This window comes from Natrix helvetica (assembly GCF_964273705.1).
Source record: "Natrix helvetica genome assembly, chromosome: 5".
In the NCBI taxonomy this organism is placed as follows: Eukaryota; Metazoa; Chordata; class Lepidosauria; order Squamata; family Natricidae; genus Natrix; species Natrix helvetica.
In genome coordinates, this window is record NC_138551.1 from 17,670,381 (window position 1) to 17,684,590 (window position 14,210).

At 40.9% G+C, this 14,210-nt stretch overlaps 1 protein-coding gene across 1 annotated transcript in view; it reads left to right on the top strand.

Moving 5' to 3' along the window:
* Positions 1-14,210, top strand: part of SPATA16 (spermatogenesis associated 16) — a gene marked incomplete at its 5' end in the record, with an annotated part of 212,082 nt that overhangs the window by 173,552 nt on the left and 24,320 nt on the right. The window contains one exon of the mRNA XM_081953463.1: positions 4,760-4,843. Within this exon, the coding sequence (XP_081809589.1) occupies positions 4,760-4,843 (84 nt within the window). The remainder of the gene's footprint in view (positions 1-4,759; positions 4,844-14,210) is intronic.

Consider the following 14,210-nt stretch of genomic DNA (forward strand, 5'->3'; position numbering starts at 1 on the left):
CGGATGTTTATAAACAGAAGGATGCGTGTAGGAAGTCAGCACCCACCTCTCTCCTAGAAAAATGAGATATTTCAGGAAATATTAAAAGGACAGAATATTTCCCCTAAAAGGGAGGCAGAAACTCAGTCCTCACCACCACCTTTGTCAATGGGCCATTAAGGCCTGAGCCAGTCTATTCTACATACAAAGATCTACCTCCTTCAGGCAGAGCCATAATAAGAATCCCAAAATCCTTTCATTACATCATCACCCAGCAACAGCTCAACCAAGTCTGGGACTCAAAAGACCTACCTCCTTCAGGCAGAGCCATAGCAGGAATTGCCCAAAGCCCATCTCACCACATGGCACCTGAGAAGATTACATCATCCAGCAAGGCTCAACCAAGCCTATGACTCAGGACAGCCTATAGAATTGCCCCTGCATGGCCCTATGGGAGTCTGACAACCAATCAAAATACAAGCTCAAATTCAAAAGCCCAGAGAGGGCATAAAACCAGGGCACTCTCAGCATCTCTGCCCTTTTCCCCCAGGACCTCAAATCATGTGGTTCTGTCCACCATTAAAAACCATCTTTCCAAGCAGTCTCCATGTTTCCAGTCCCCACCCGGAACTGAACCCAGATGGACATTTTCCAACATGCATATTAACAAGTTTATAAAGACAGAGGGTCTGAATCTGATTATGCATTACATAATGGTTAGTTTGACCAGGTTATTGGATAAGTCAAAGTAGTTGGATTCATACAATATGCTAAATTAAAACTAAATAAATCAAAGTAAGACTATTTTTTTCCAGTTTCCCAAGTTTAATAAAGCTACTGACCCTGGGGGGGGGGGGCATAGAATATAGCTTCCACCTCTCCCCAATACATTCTGCTGCTCCTTTTCTCCCCATCTTTCAGTTTCAGTTACAATCTGTATTTTCGCCGTGATTTTATTGAGATTTTTATATATTGGATTATATAGAGAATGAATAGAATAGAATAGAATAGAATAGAATAGAATAGAATAGAATAGAATAGAATAGAATAGAATAGAATAGAATAGAATAGAATAGAATAGAATAGAATTCTTTATTGGCCACACAAGGAGTTTGTCTTTGGTGCATATACCTAAAAGAAAAGATACATTCGTCACGAATCATAAGGTACAACACTTAATGATAGTCATAGGGTACCAGTAAGCAATCAAATCATACTAGGAAACAATCAATATAAATTGTAAGAATACAAGCAATATGGTTATAGTCACAAGTGGGAGGAGAAAGGTAATAGGAAGGATGAGAATAATAATAATAATACAGTCTTAGTACCCTGTTTCCCCGAAAATAAAACCTCCCCGGATAATAAGTCCAATTGGGCTTTTGAGCACATGGGCTAAAATAAGTCCTCCCCTGAAAATAAGCCCTCCCCAAAAATATTGCAACACAGCAGCAGCCATGAGGTGACCACGCTCGCCACCTCCTGCACTGCAAAAATAATAAGACCTCCCTGAAAATAAGGCCAAGTGCTTATTTCAGGGGTAAAAAGAAAATAAGACCCTGCCTTGTTTTGGGGAAAACAGTTTGTAAATAGTTTGACAGTGTTGTGAATTAGTTGTTTAGCAGAGTGATGGCATTCAGTGAAAAACTGTCCTTTTGTCTAATTCAGCGGTGGCATTCAAAAATTTTTATTACCGGTTCTGTTGGCATGGCTTTGTACACGTCGCAGGGGAAGGATACTGCAAAATCCCCATTCACTCCCCACTCTCAAAATTTCTGTTATCGGTTCTCCAGAACCTGTCAGAACTGGCTGAATGCTACCTCTGGTCTAGTTGTTCTAGTGTGCAGTGCTCTATAGTGTCATTTTGAGGGTAGAAGTTGAAACAATTTATGTCCAGAATGCGAGGAGTCTGTAGATATTTTCACAGCCCTCTTTTTGACTCGTGCAGTGTACAGGTCTTCGATGGAAGGCAGTTTGGTAGCAATTGTTTTTTTCTGCAGTTCTAATTATCCGCTGAAGTCTGTGTTTGTCTTGTTTGGTTGCAGAGCCAAACCAGACAGTTATGGAGGTGCAGATGACAGACTCAATAATTCCTCTGTAGAACTGAATCAGCAGCTCCTTGGGCAGTTTGAGCTTCCTGAGTTGGCGCAGAAAGAACATTCTTTGTTGTGCTTTCTTGATGACGTTTTTGATGTTAGGTGTCTATAATTATGGTTTCATTTTGATGTGGTAAGCTGACTAGAGCTACCTTGGCAGCAAGATGGGTGGCAAACAAATTCAATTAATCACTTGATTTAAAGTTTAATTAATTAATTAAAAGATACATATGCTGTCTGCCCATATTTCGATGCAAGGCATGGAATATCTGAGGGGGGTGCAATTTTATTTGGGGGGAAAAATCTGTTTATCCCGTAAAATCAGAGTTGTTACCTTGTCTATCAGCCCTGACCTCCGGAACTAACTAACTATCTCTCTCTCTCTCTCTCTCTCTCTCTCTCTCTCTCTCTCTCTCTCTCTCTCTCTCTCTCTCTCTCTCTCTCTCTCTCTCTCTCTCTCTTTCTCTCTCTCTCTCTCTCACACACACACACACACACACACACACCAGATTGAAATGGCCCTGATTCTGCTTTGCTTTAAATGTATCTTGAATACAGGTGGTCCTGTTTAGTGATTGCCTGGTTTAGTGAGTGTCCAGTTATAATTGTGATATTAAAAAAAAAAATAACTCTGCAACCAGTCCTTGCATTTATGACCATTATAGACCTCTAGTTACCTGTACCCTTTTCAGAACTGTGTGTAAATTTCAGCCTTGCTTCAGATTAATGATTTAATTGATAGGTTATATTGAAACTGATTTTGAGGGTCTATTTAAAGCTGCAATTTATACATCTTGAGGCTGCCTCTTGGAGTTAAGTATGAACTGTGTTATTCCACTAGAACAGAAGGGCGTGCATCCTAGGGAACCACTATCACTTCCTGCCTTTTTATTTTTGTAGGTTTTGTGTCATTTATTTCCTGTAATGGAAGTGTTAATTTTACTGTACTTTTTGGTACCATTTTGGAATCTAATGTGAAAATATCTGCAGACCCCTCACATCCTGGACATAAATTTTTTCAACTTCTATCCTCAAAACAACGCTATAGGGCACTACACACCAGAAAAACTTAACACAAGGACAGTTTTTCCCCGAATGCCATCACCCTGATTAACATCTAATTCCCACAACACTGTCAAATAATTTACCAAGAATGTATTACTATTATTCTTCTCTTCCTTCCTAGTATCTGTCTCTTCCAACTTATGACTATAACCATATTGCTTATATCTTCAATGTATATTGTTTTATTGTTTCCTAGTACAATTTGATAGCTTATTAGTAAGCTTGACTATCACTAAGTGTTATATCTTTTTATTCTTGATGAATGTATTCTATTTTATGTTTCCTTATATGCACTGAGAGTACATATATGCACCAGTGGTGGGATTCAAATAATTTAACAACCGATTCTCTGCCCTAATGACCAGCTGGGTAGGCATGGCTCAGTGGTCATGTGACTGTGTGGGAGTGGCCAATTCAACATCACTCACGTCGATGGGCACTTCGCCTTAGCTGTTACAATGTAATAAGGGTTAACGAGAGAGGCGGTTTCTGTAAGCAGGGCAATAAAGATTAGGCTAGGTACAACACCAGATTGTTTCCTTCCTCCCTTCCTTACAGGATTAGCTCTGTAAAGTGCAAAAAAACAAAAGGAGATTTCTTCCAACAACCGGTTCTCCGAACTGCTTAGAAAGTTAACAACCAGTTCTCCCGAAGAGGTGCGAACTAGCTGAATCCCACCACTAATATGCACCAAAGACAAATTCCTTGTATGTCCAATCACACTTGGCCAATAAAGTATTCTATTCTATTCTATTCTATGGTATTTTACATGTGTTCTGAATCACCATGACATAGATATTGATGATATTCTAGCTTTTGAATAAAAAAAATAGATTACGTGTTTTTAAAAAATAGGAAAGGAAAGCTGAAGACTGTAAAATCATGATGTTTCACTTTGTTTAATGTCCAAATTGCCAGTCCCAATTGTTATCACTACACAAAACTATTTATGTAGCTTTTTCTCCAGGCTCTGAATTAGGGTGAGATGCAGGCTGTCTATAGCTTGTCCCACCAGGATTAAAAAAAAAAATGTTTCCATTTGTGATGGGTTTTTTTTATAACTTTGTTTTTAGTTTTGTACGCTGCCCAGAATCATTGACAAATTGGTGGCCTAAGAATGTGAATACATAAAAACAAACACAAATAGACAAATAACTCAGAGAGAATAGGTTAAAAAATATCCATTATGCTACACATTTTAGTTTCCTTCCTTTAGTAGAACACACAAATATGCATTCAATTGTTATATTGAAACTAATGGAACTTATATGTTCTTATTTTTCCTCATTGCTACAGAACACAAATATTTGTTTTTTAAAAAGTGCAATTGTTATAAACCTACCAACAAAAAATTCTAGGCTAAAAACTCATATTTTACTAATGCATATTTACTTATTCGTGGTCATTATTTATCCCCCAATAACAAAAAGCAAAGCGTGGATGAGTCCAAGGAGAGGGGGGGGGGAAACAGACGAAGTGATGCGCTGCTCATTGTGCAAAAGATGAGCAATAAAATCATCAGCGTACAAATGATTTTTTAATTAGCTTTTAATCTGTGTATTTAGGGAAGTTATTTCTGTGTGAATTCCATTCCGATAATTTTTATCTCGGTGTCACAGCTGCAGTCACTAATGGCAGATGCCATGGACACCCTCGAAGGAAGGAAAAGTGATAAAGAACGTGTCTGGAATAAAATTCAAAAGGTAAAAAAAACTGTATTGGAGACTAAGGCGAGAGAGCAGATGCTAAGAAGTTAAGGTTTGTCAAGAGGTGATATCAGTTCTTCAAGCTAATGAAAAGTTTGGTCTCACTTCTAAAGGGTTTCAAAATTTTAGCCTTGGCCAATTCATGCCCTGTTTATTTTGAAAAGAGCTTCATTCTTTGCATTTGTACATTCCATAGGAAGACGTATAAGTTGGGTTGACAAAATCAGACAAGAGGAGGGGATAAGCCGCCTGGGAAATCCAAAGGAAATCATCAAAACCATAAAAAAGCAAAAGTTAGAATATTTTGAATATGTGGTGCGACACCTAGAAAAATATGCAGGGTATTTTTCCCTCGCTGCTGGGGGTTCGGGAGAATCTCTAGCTAAGATTCTGTGCAGTTTGGAAAACCCTCAAATCCCACTCCTGGCTGCCCTGCCCACCCCTCCCAGGAGTCCCCACGTGGCCCGTTTTGGATGCAGGTAAGAGCAGGGCGCCACGGAGGCTCAGGGAGGGCGAAAAACATGCCTACTAGAAGTTCCAAAACTCCAGAGGGCCTCCGGAGCCTGGGGAGGCTGTTTTTGCCCTCACAGAGGCTCCAGAAAAGCTTCCGAAGCCCAGGGAGGGCAAACACTCCCCCCATCAGGGTGCAGGAGGCCAACTAGGCCATGCCCACCATGGCCACACCTAGCCAGCAACCAGGCAGAGAACCCCTTACTAAAAATTTTGAAGCCCACCTCGGCATACTTCACTAAATCCTCCAAGGAAAGATTGAAAGTAAACGAGGTCCAGGCAGAAGAACATCGTGGCTTCAAAATCTAAGGGACTGGTTCAGACAAAACTCAACAGCACTTTTTTGTGCGGCTATTAATAAAAATTGGATCACCAATATGATCACCAATGTCCAATGATGGATATGGCAGAAGAAGAAGAAGAAGAAGAAGAAGAAGAAGAAGAAGAAGAAGAAGAAGAAGAAGAAGAAGAAGAAGAAGAAGAAGAAGAAGAAGAAGAAGAAGAAGAAGAAGAAGAAGAAGAAGGAGAAGAAATGAAGACAGGTTGATTGTGAATATTGAGAAATGTGCTTTGACGAAGCTGCAACAATAATGTTCCCAAAAGCTGTGCAACTACACAAACACAAAACAATGAAGAAAGCTAAGAAACAGTACAACGATGACTACATTTGGATGCAAACGCATCTAGTTTTCTCTTGAGTTTTAGATCCAAGATACAAATGGAAAGGTTTGAGTTTTACATTCACTATGGTTACGTCAGATTGAGCCCACCAGATCCACAACTGAAGGTTTCAAGCTGATTACTTTATTGTATTCTACTTATAATACAAGAATCTCACCAAACTGCTTGCCTTCTCTTGGGAACAAACAGATAAAATTCCAGGAACTTGGGGAGGGGTGTCAATCCTAATTCTATTGCAACTGCACAACAACTCAAGGCTAATTCCCTACTTGATCTTTCCTTGTTGCCTGGCTGGCAGTTTCCCAACAGGTTCTCTATGCATTTGAGTCTAAATTGCAGTTAGTTTTTATAAAGGCAAATAAGAACATGTCAGTTTGATGATCTATATTTTGAACTTTGCTAATCCTCGTTAAACCTGAGCACCAAGCATTTTAGACCAGCCAGCTATGTGACACGCTAAAGTGGGGGGGAAATGGCAATGCATAATATGCTGTGAATATTATGGCTTCCCTACCAAAAATAATAAAAGAATCTGCTGAGGGGGAAATAAAAAGAAAGCAGGAACTTGGTGAAAGTCTATAAAAGAAGAGGTAGAAATTTACAAAGTTTTCAAAGGGTGGGAGGTTCCCCCCCACCCTTTTAATTTATTTTTACAGTTTCCCCGAGTATATGTTTGCTTAGATTTCAGGTGCATATTTAAAAATACAGTACAGAAAGTACTGATTCATATGACATTAAGGTAGGATGTATAGACTATAACTGCAAACAGGTGTGGGCAGATGTCGGGGACTGTGGGGTGTGAAGGGGGAAAAGATGAGTAAATCTTTATATATCATCTAATTGCGGGTAGAAGGGGAGACCTGCCTGCATCCTTAGACCTAAATAAGTAGAGAGGGATGTTCCTCCCCCAGAAATATGCCCCTCTGTTTTGGATCTGTAATTAGCTGGGCGCTAAGAGCAGGGAAGGATTGCTAGCAAGTATCATTTGGATGTTTTGCAGGTGACCAAAACTATGTTTCACAGATAACCAGGTAGCTTTATTTCACAGAAAACCAGATGCTTTATTTTTGAAATCAAGGGTCAAGTTGGGACTCCTACTGCTATACGGGCTCCCTGTTACACATTCCTGAGCTACTTCAACTTATCACCAAGTTGATGATGGTGTTTCCCAGTTTATAATGCCATGTCCATCTTGGGCTAGACGCAAGTCATTGAGCATCAAACATTCAGTCTCTTTTCATCTCTGAGCAAATACAATGTGATCCGAAATCCAGAGCCTTAGCATTTGTCCTTTGCCATGGTGAGACCATTCATACGTATGAAGCTAAAACCAGTGAAGTCCATTTTCTGGATCACTGCCCCCTTTTCTGGATTCACATGGTCTTTATTCTGCTAGGAATCTGGAAAATTATTAAGATCTAAACCAGAGGTAGTATTCTGCCGGTTTACACCGGTTCGGGCAAACAGGTAGTTGGGGCAGTGTGAGGCTCCGCCCATCCACCCAGACGTCATCACGGACCTTCTGCGCATGCCCAGAAGGTTCTGCACATGCCCAGATGCTCTACTACCGAACCGGTGGTGAAGAAAAAAGATCATTACTGACCTAGACCGAATGTTTTTCACTAATAGTTATGGATTGCTGCTTGGTGTTCTATTATGCAATTAAGTTGCATTTTATATGTTTTGTTTTGAATTTGGTACTATAAATTGAAGTGCAAATGGCTCAGTCACTTGTAATTGGAGTGGCACATAAACCTCAGGACATGAATCAATCCCTGTCAAAGTTTTTTGTTGGCAGGAAATTCTAGGAGTTACAGTTCAAAGCCACTAAACTGAGGGAGAATGTCATGTCTTATTTCGATACGTTTTTATTTATAATCCATATTTTCTTTTAGTAATCTGGATTTATTGATTATACTTTATTTCTAATGAGGAGCAACCCAATGTGGTAGTACCAGCAACCTCAAGATCCTGGAATAGTTGCATCATCACAAAAATATACCTACAATGTTTGATATGCGTTCATTATTGATGCCTCTCTGTTTAAGTTAGACAAAGATCCAAAGAGCAAATTCCTTCTATCTTAGTACAATGTTTTGCATGTATTGTTGCTATAGAATATAATAGAATAACAGAGTTGGAAGGAACCTTGGAGGTCTTCTAGTCCAACTCCCTGCTTAAGCAGGAAACCCTACACCATTTCAGACAAATGGTTGTCCAACATCCCCTTAAAAACTTCCCATGTTGGAGCATTCACAATTTCTGGAGGCATGTTGTTCCACTCATTAATTGTTCTAGCTGTCAGGAAATTTCTCCGTAGTTCTAAGTTGCTTCTCTCCTTGATTAATTTCCACTCATTGCTTCTTCTCCTGCCTTCAGGTCCTTTGGAGAATAGCTTGACTCCCTCTTCTTTGTAGCAACCCCTGAAATATGTAATAAGTAGCAGCTCAATCTCCTCATATAAAAATGTGGGTGGAAGTATGGCAAAATACAAGGAATATTCCACTCCAAAGATAATAATTCATATGATCCTTGTTTTTGCTGCTTTCTAAAGCAAAAATCAAACAAGGTCTCTTTTGTCAACACCCTGTTAGAAGATATCTAACATTTTCCCCCAACCTACTTTGAAGTGCCAGGATTTAAACTGGGACGGGTGCTTTTACGTGTCAAACAAATATATTGTTGAATGATTGAGGCTTTTCTCACGAAGAGGGACAGCTGGAGGAAAATACCGAAGCTCCTCCTATTTATTCTCCTAGTTTATCATATCGGCTGGGTTTGCAATCACAGTTACCTTGGTTATTGACATAACTCATTTCTGGGTTTACACAATACATTGAATCGTCAGCCAACCAAACTGGATGTGTTCCCAGAACATACTGAGCTACAGAAAAGAAAAATCAAAGCAAGGTTACACTAACCAACACTAACAGCATTTGGCACGTGGGGCAAGTACAGCTGCTGACCATTTAGCTCAGGGGTGTCCAAACTTGGAAACTTTAAGACTTGCGGACTTCAACTCCCAGAATTCCCCAGCCAGCATGGCTGGCTGGGGAATTCTGGGACTTGAAGTCCGCAAGTCTTAAAGTTCCCAAGTTTGGACACCCCTGGTTTAGCTGATTTGGTTAGATGTGTTGTGTAATCACAGCCACAAGAGAAACAGAAGAGTTGAAATCAGGGATCTAGCAAACCAGAATCCAGTTGAGGCCCTGGATATGTAGGTAGTCCACAACCAAGTCCAAAATTTATGTTGCTAAGCCAGGCAGTTCAATTTTGGCCCATTTTCCAAACTTTCTTTCCATGTCTGATAAGTGAATCACTGCAGTTGTTAAATTAGTAACATGTAGTTGTTCTCTGAACTACTCAAAATTTCCACTACTGGTTCTCCAGAACCGTCCCGAACCTGCTGAAGAACACCTCTGCTTCAGAAGTTCATTAGTGCAAGGAAGAAGAATACTGTCCACAATTTTACACTGGATTTTCTTTTCGTTTTGCCTGGCGACTGTGTCTTCCGAAGCATAAATCTGCTGCAAGAGCTGGTGATGGTTCAAAGAAAAGGGGAAACAATCATGACTGGAAGTAAAGTGGAAATAATAAAAGGGATCGGATTGGCAAATGATCACATTTGAGGAAGATGACCAGGATCTAACTTCTCCAGAACCGAAAAAGTTTTTCACAAAAACTGTTAGCCGAAGCCTTTCAGTGAAGCAGGGATGACAAAATGAGAGGGACAGAGTCCTAGTAGAAAGGGGTTCACCCAAATTTACCATACAGCTACTACAATGCCGTTTATGCTGAGAAAAATCTCTGTGTAAATCTCCCTTGAATTCATTAGATGAGGTGTTCTCTGAGCTTCCTTGTTTTCTTGCAGACTTTTCATGACTCAAACTAGGTAATACAGGGGTGCCAAACTCGTGGCCCACACGCTGGCCACGGCCACACCCGGTTTAGTGAAAGGGAGAAAAGTCACAATACGTCATGTGATGACGTCGTGATGAAGCGAGTTTGACACTCCTGAGGTAATATCCTCAGCGCCGCTGGTAGTGTACCTAGTTTGAGTAATGAAGCGTCTGCAAGAAAACAACCAAACTCAGAGAGCACCGACAACTTCTCATTTCAACCCTAAGCTTCAAACACTCTCCTTTATTGATTTACTACTATATACAAGTAGCCCTCCACTTACAGCAGTTCATTCAGTGACCGTTCAAAGCTCCAACGGCCCTGAAAAATGTGACTTATGACCGTTTTTCACACAACCGTTGCAGCATCCCCATAGTCCCATGATCAGAATTTCGATGCTTGGCGACTGGCTCATTATTTATATCCTTTGGGTCATGCTTTCACAGTTTGCAACCTTCTGTCAAGCAGATTCACGAACAACTGTTATTAACTTCACAACTGTATGAATCATTTAACAACTGTGGCAAGAATGATTGTAAAACGGGACAAAACTCAGTAAGTGTCTCACTTAGCAACAGAAATTTTGGGTTCAATTGTGGTCATAAGTGGAGGACTACCTGTACTATGACAAACCTTCAACTGACACTAAATAAGAACTATATGTATCCATTCTGACTTGCCTATAAATTTGACACAAGAATAATTTGTAACCCAGGGAGAGCTAAGTTTTTAAGCTCTCTAATGTTTCCTCTTCTATCTAGACATCAGGGGAGAAACTCCTAGAAATAAAAAATATAGTATTTGTTGTCATATTAACATAAAGTCACTGGAGTACATACAAATTAACTAAATTGGTCCTGAGACTGTGAAGCAGCCACAAAGGGCAGCCTCATAAATTTGTAAGATAAGAGAGGATTTGTTTTGTCTTTGCTTCTGACTGCTGCGTACCCTATAACCAGTGACGTGCGGTGAGGTTTATGGCTGGTGAGGCTGGTGACGTCATCAGGAAGGCAGGGAATGGGACCACGTGTGCTGGAGGCTCAGGCTGCCTCAGCCTCCAGCACACGTGATCCCATTCCCCGCCTTCCTGAGCATGCTCCGCCGGCTCGCGCTCCGCAGTCCTCGAAAGGATTTCTTGATTTTTTCTAAATCAAGAAAAAAAAAACATTGGCCAAAAAGAAGCGCCTTTAGGACATTTTGCACAAGTTCCCTCAGAAACAGCCTTGTATAAAATTCAGGTCAAAAGTAGAAAAGTAGAAAACTTGCTTGGGATGACACGGCTTCAAAGATTGCCTAGTTCCCACTATACCTGTGATGGTGGACCTCTGGCACGCATGCCACAGATGGAATGCAGAGCCCTCTCTGCGGACATGTGAGGTGTCACCCAGCTCAGCTCCACTGAACATGCGCGCACCAGTGGTGGGTTTCAAAAAATTTTAGAACCTATTCTGTAGATGTGGCCTGTTTTGTGGGAGGGGCTTGGTGGTCATGTGACCAGATGGGAAGGGCTTGATGGTCATGTGCCCGGGTGGGAGTAGCTTGGCAGTCATGTGACTGAGTGGAAGTGGCTTGGCAATTATGTGACCAGGTGGGAGTAGCTTGGCAGTCATGTGACTGGGTGGGAGTGGCAAAGTCGATGTCACTGAATTCTTTGCCCCAAAGAATGACCTACAAAAAGAAGATATGAAAAAGGGAAATTTATTATTTTGTGCACTTACTACTTAAATAAGAATAAAATAAGTACACAAAACAATAAAACAGCTACTTACAGAGGAAATATGGCTGTCCTTGCCGGTCTTCAACATTACTGACCACCTTACACACACACTTCCAGCCCCTCTGCCTCTTTCTGAATTCACTCAGCTGTTTTTAAGACATCCCCATGTTAACTCTTAAACAGTTTCAATAGATTCCAGCATCATAGGAAGGCCCAGCTAGTCAGCCTCTGGCACCTGTTCCAAACTTTCTTTCTCATCTTTCCAGATCCAGGTTTCCCCTTTTGTCTTCATTATCACAGAATTAATTTACACGTGTTGGAGAAAATAGCCACCATCTAAGCTGGAGCAATTAGTGTTAAATGAGGAATGCTGAATTTGCCATCCTCACTAGTGAAATCCGGCTGTTACAAAAGAAGCAGCTGTTATCCTTAATGAAAACATTCAGCCCTTTTCTCTGAAATAGCAGAATAATGATGTATGGGGTTTATTTTCCAAATGGATAAAAAGAGAGCTGATGAAATCTCACCTTCTCTTTCTTTTAAAAAAAATAAATAAGTAAAGGAGTTTGCATTCCTAAGCAACAGAAGACTATCACATATTATGCGGATGCAAACAAGGAGCCTCTGAAAATGTTTTATGGGGAAATTACATTTGAACATACATTTACCTTAGTTTGACGTGTCTTCCCCCCCCCACCCATGAATGTAGTGTGAATTCTTAGGTTGGAGTGGGGGCAGGTGGATTGATGGGGGGGATTTATTTTCTTGGCAGAAATAGTTTACATGCATCATCTTACAAGACCTGGCTTACTACCCTATTTCCCTGAAAATAAGACCTCTCCGGATAACAAGTGCAATCGGGCTTTTGAGCACATGTGCTAAAATAATCCGTCCCCCCCAAAATAATCCCTCTCCAAAAATATTGCAACACACCAGCAGCCATGAGGTGACCACACTCGCCACCTCCTGCACTCAAAAATAAAAAAAGACTTCCCCCCCCCCCCCCAAAATAAGGCCAAGCACTTATTTCGAAGGGGTCAAAAGAAAATAAGACCCTGTCTTATTTTCATGGAAACACAGTAGTAGCAGAGTGGGGGCTGTTTTAGATTCACGAAATGGCAGCAAATGTTTTTTTTAACAGTTTGGAACTTAAAGGTGAGGGGACCAGCTTCAAGGCATTGCTCCAGGCAACACTTCTCCAAAGCAAAACAGTCTTTCAAAGATTAGAATAGCAGTCCCGCGGGTGCTTTTCCAAAGGCAACTGGACTTTCTTGGGGGGTTTTTCCCTTTGAAAACATTTCACTTCTCATCCAAGAAGCTTCTTCAATTCTGATTGAATGGTGGAGAATGGAAGCATTTATATTCTTTGCAGGCATCTGGTCATAAGTATTCTGAGTAGTCCAAAGAAGGCCCCATACCCATTGGTCCTCTAATTCAGGTGACACTGTGGGTACAGATAAACCAGAGATGGTATTCAGCCAGTGTTGACCAGTTCTAGTGAACCGGTAGCGGAAATTTTGAGTAGTAGTTTGGAGAACCCGCAAATACAATCTCTGACTGGCTCTGCCCCCATCTATTTGCTGCCTCCTGAGTCCCAGCTGGTCAGAGCTGATCGCCTGGGCCTTTTTCTGTTGTCCTGCACAGGAGAATGGAGCGGGAAAGCAGATTAGTGGGTTAGTGAGGGAATGGGGATTTTACAGTATCCTTCCCCCAGAGTGGAATGAAAATAGAGATTTTACAGTATCCTTCCCCTGCCACGCCCACCAAGCCGGTAGCAAAAAAAAAAATTGAATCCCATCACTGAGATAAACCCCCAAGTGGGCTCAATGACTTTCAGAGCTAATGACCAACCTTCAGAATGCTAATGGCCAGATGACTGCTAAGAAATATAAATAGTTCCATTCCCCACCATTCAGCCACAACAGAAGAAGCTTCTTGGATAAGAAGCAAAATATTTTCAAGGGAAAAGCCCAAAAAAGTCTAGCTGCCTTTTGGAAACGCACCTTTGGGGCAACCATGACCTGAATGATTGACAATCTACACAGATATTAGAATAGCAGCTTATTTGTTTCCTTGTTTAACATTCAAGATCAAAACATTTTAAAAGCTGACTGAGGTCCCAGCAATTAACAATGTTAAACACAGTCCAAGCAACAGTTAACACACTGCATCCAAAAATGCTTAAAAGTAGATTGAAACGTATTTAGCCAGGAGACATAGATGCTGCTCCAACAGGGTCTGGATCAAACAAACAAGCAAAGGGGGAAAGGAAAGGAAAATCTGAAAAGAAAATGTGCTACTTAAAAAAAGGATGCAACGACTTGAACAATTTCTTAAAGTTTGATTTTGAAAACCTGGGTGACGGTTGTTTTTACAGTAGGGAATAATTTGTATTAAAAAGACATTTTTGGAACGTAAAAAATTGTAACCAGAGGTGGGTTTCTGCCAGTTTGCCCCAGATGTGACGAACCAGTTGTGGCTCCGCCCACCCACCCAGATGCTTCTGCACATGCGCAAAAGCGTCATGCGAGCACACGCACAAGTGCACGCACGAAT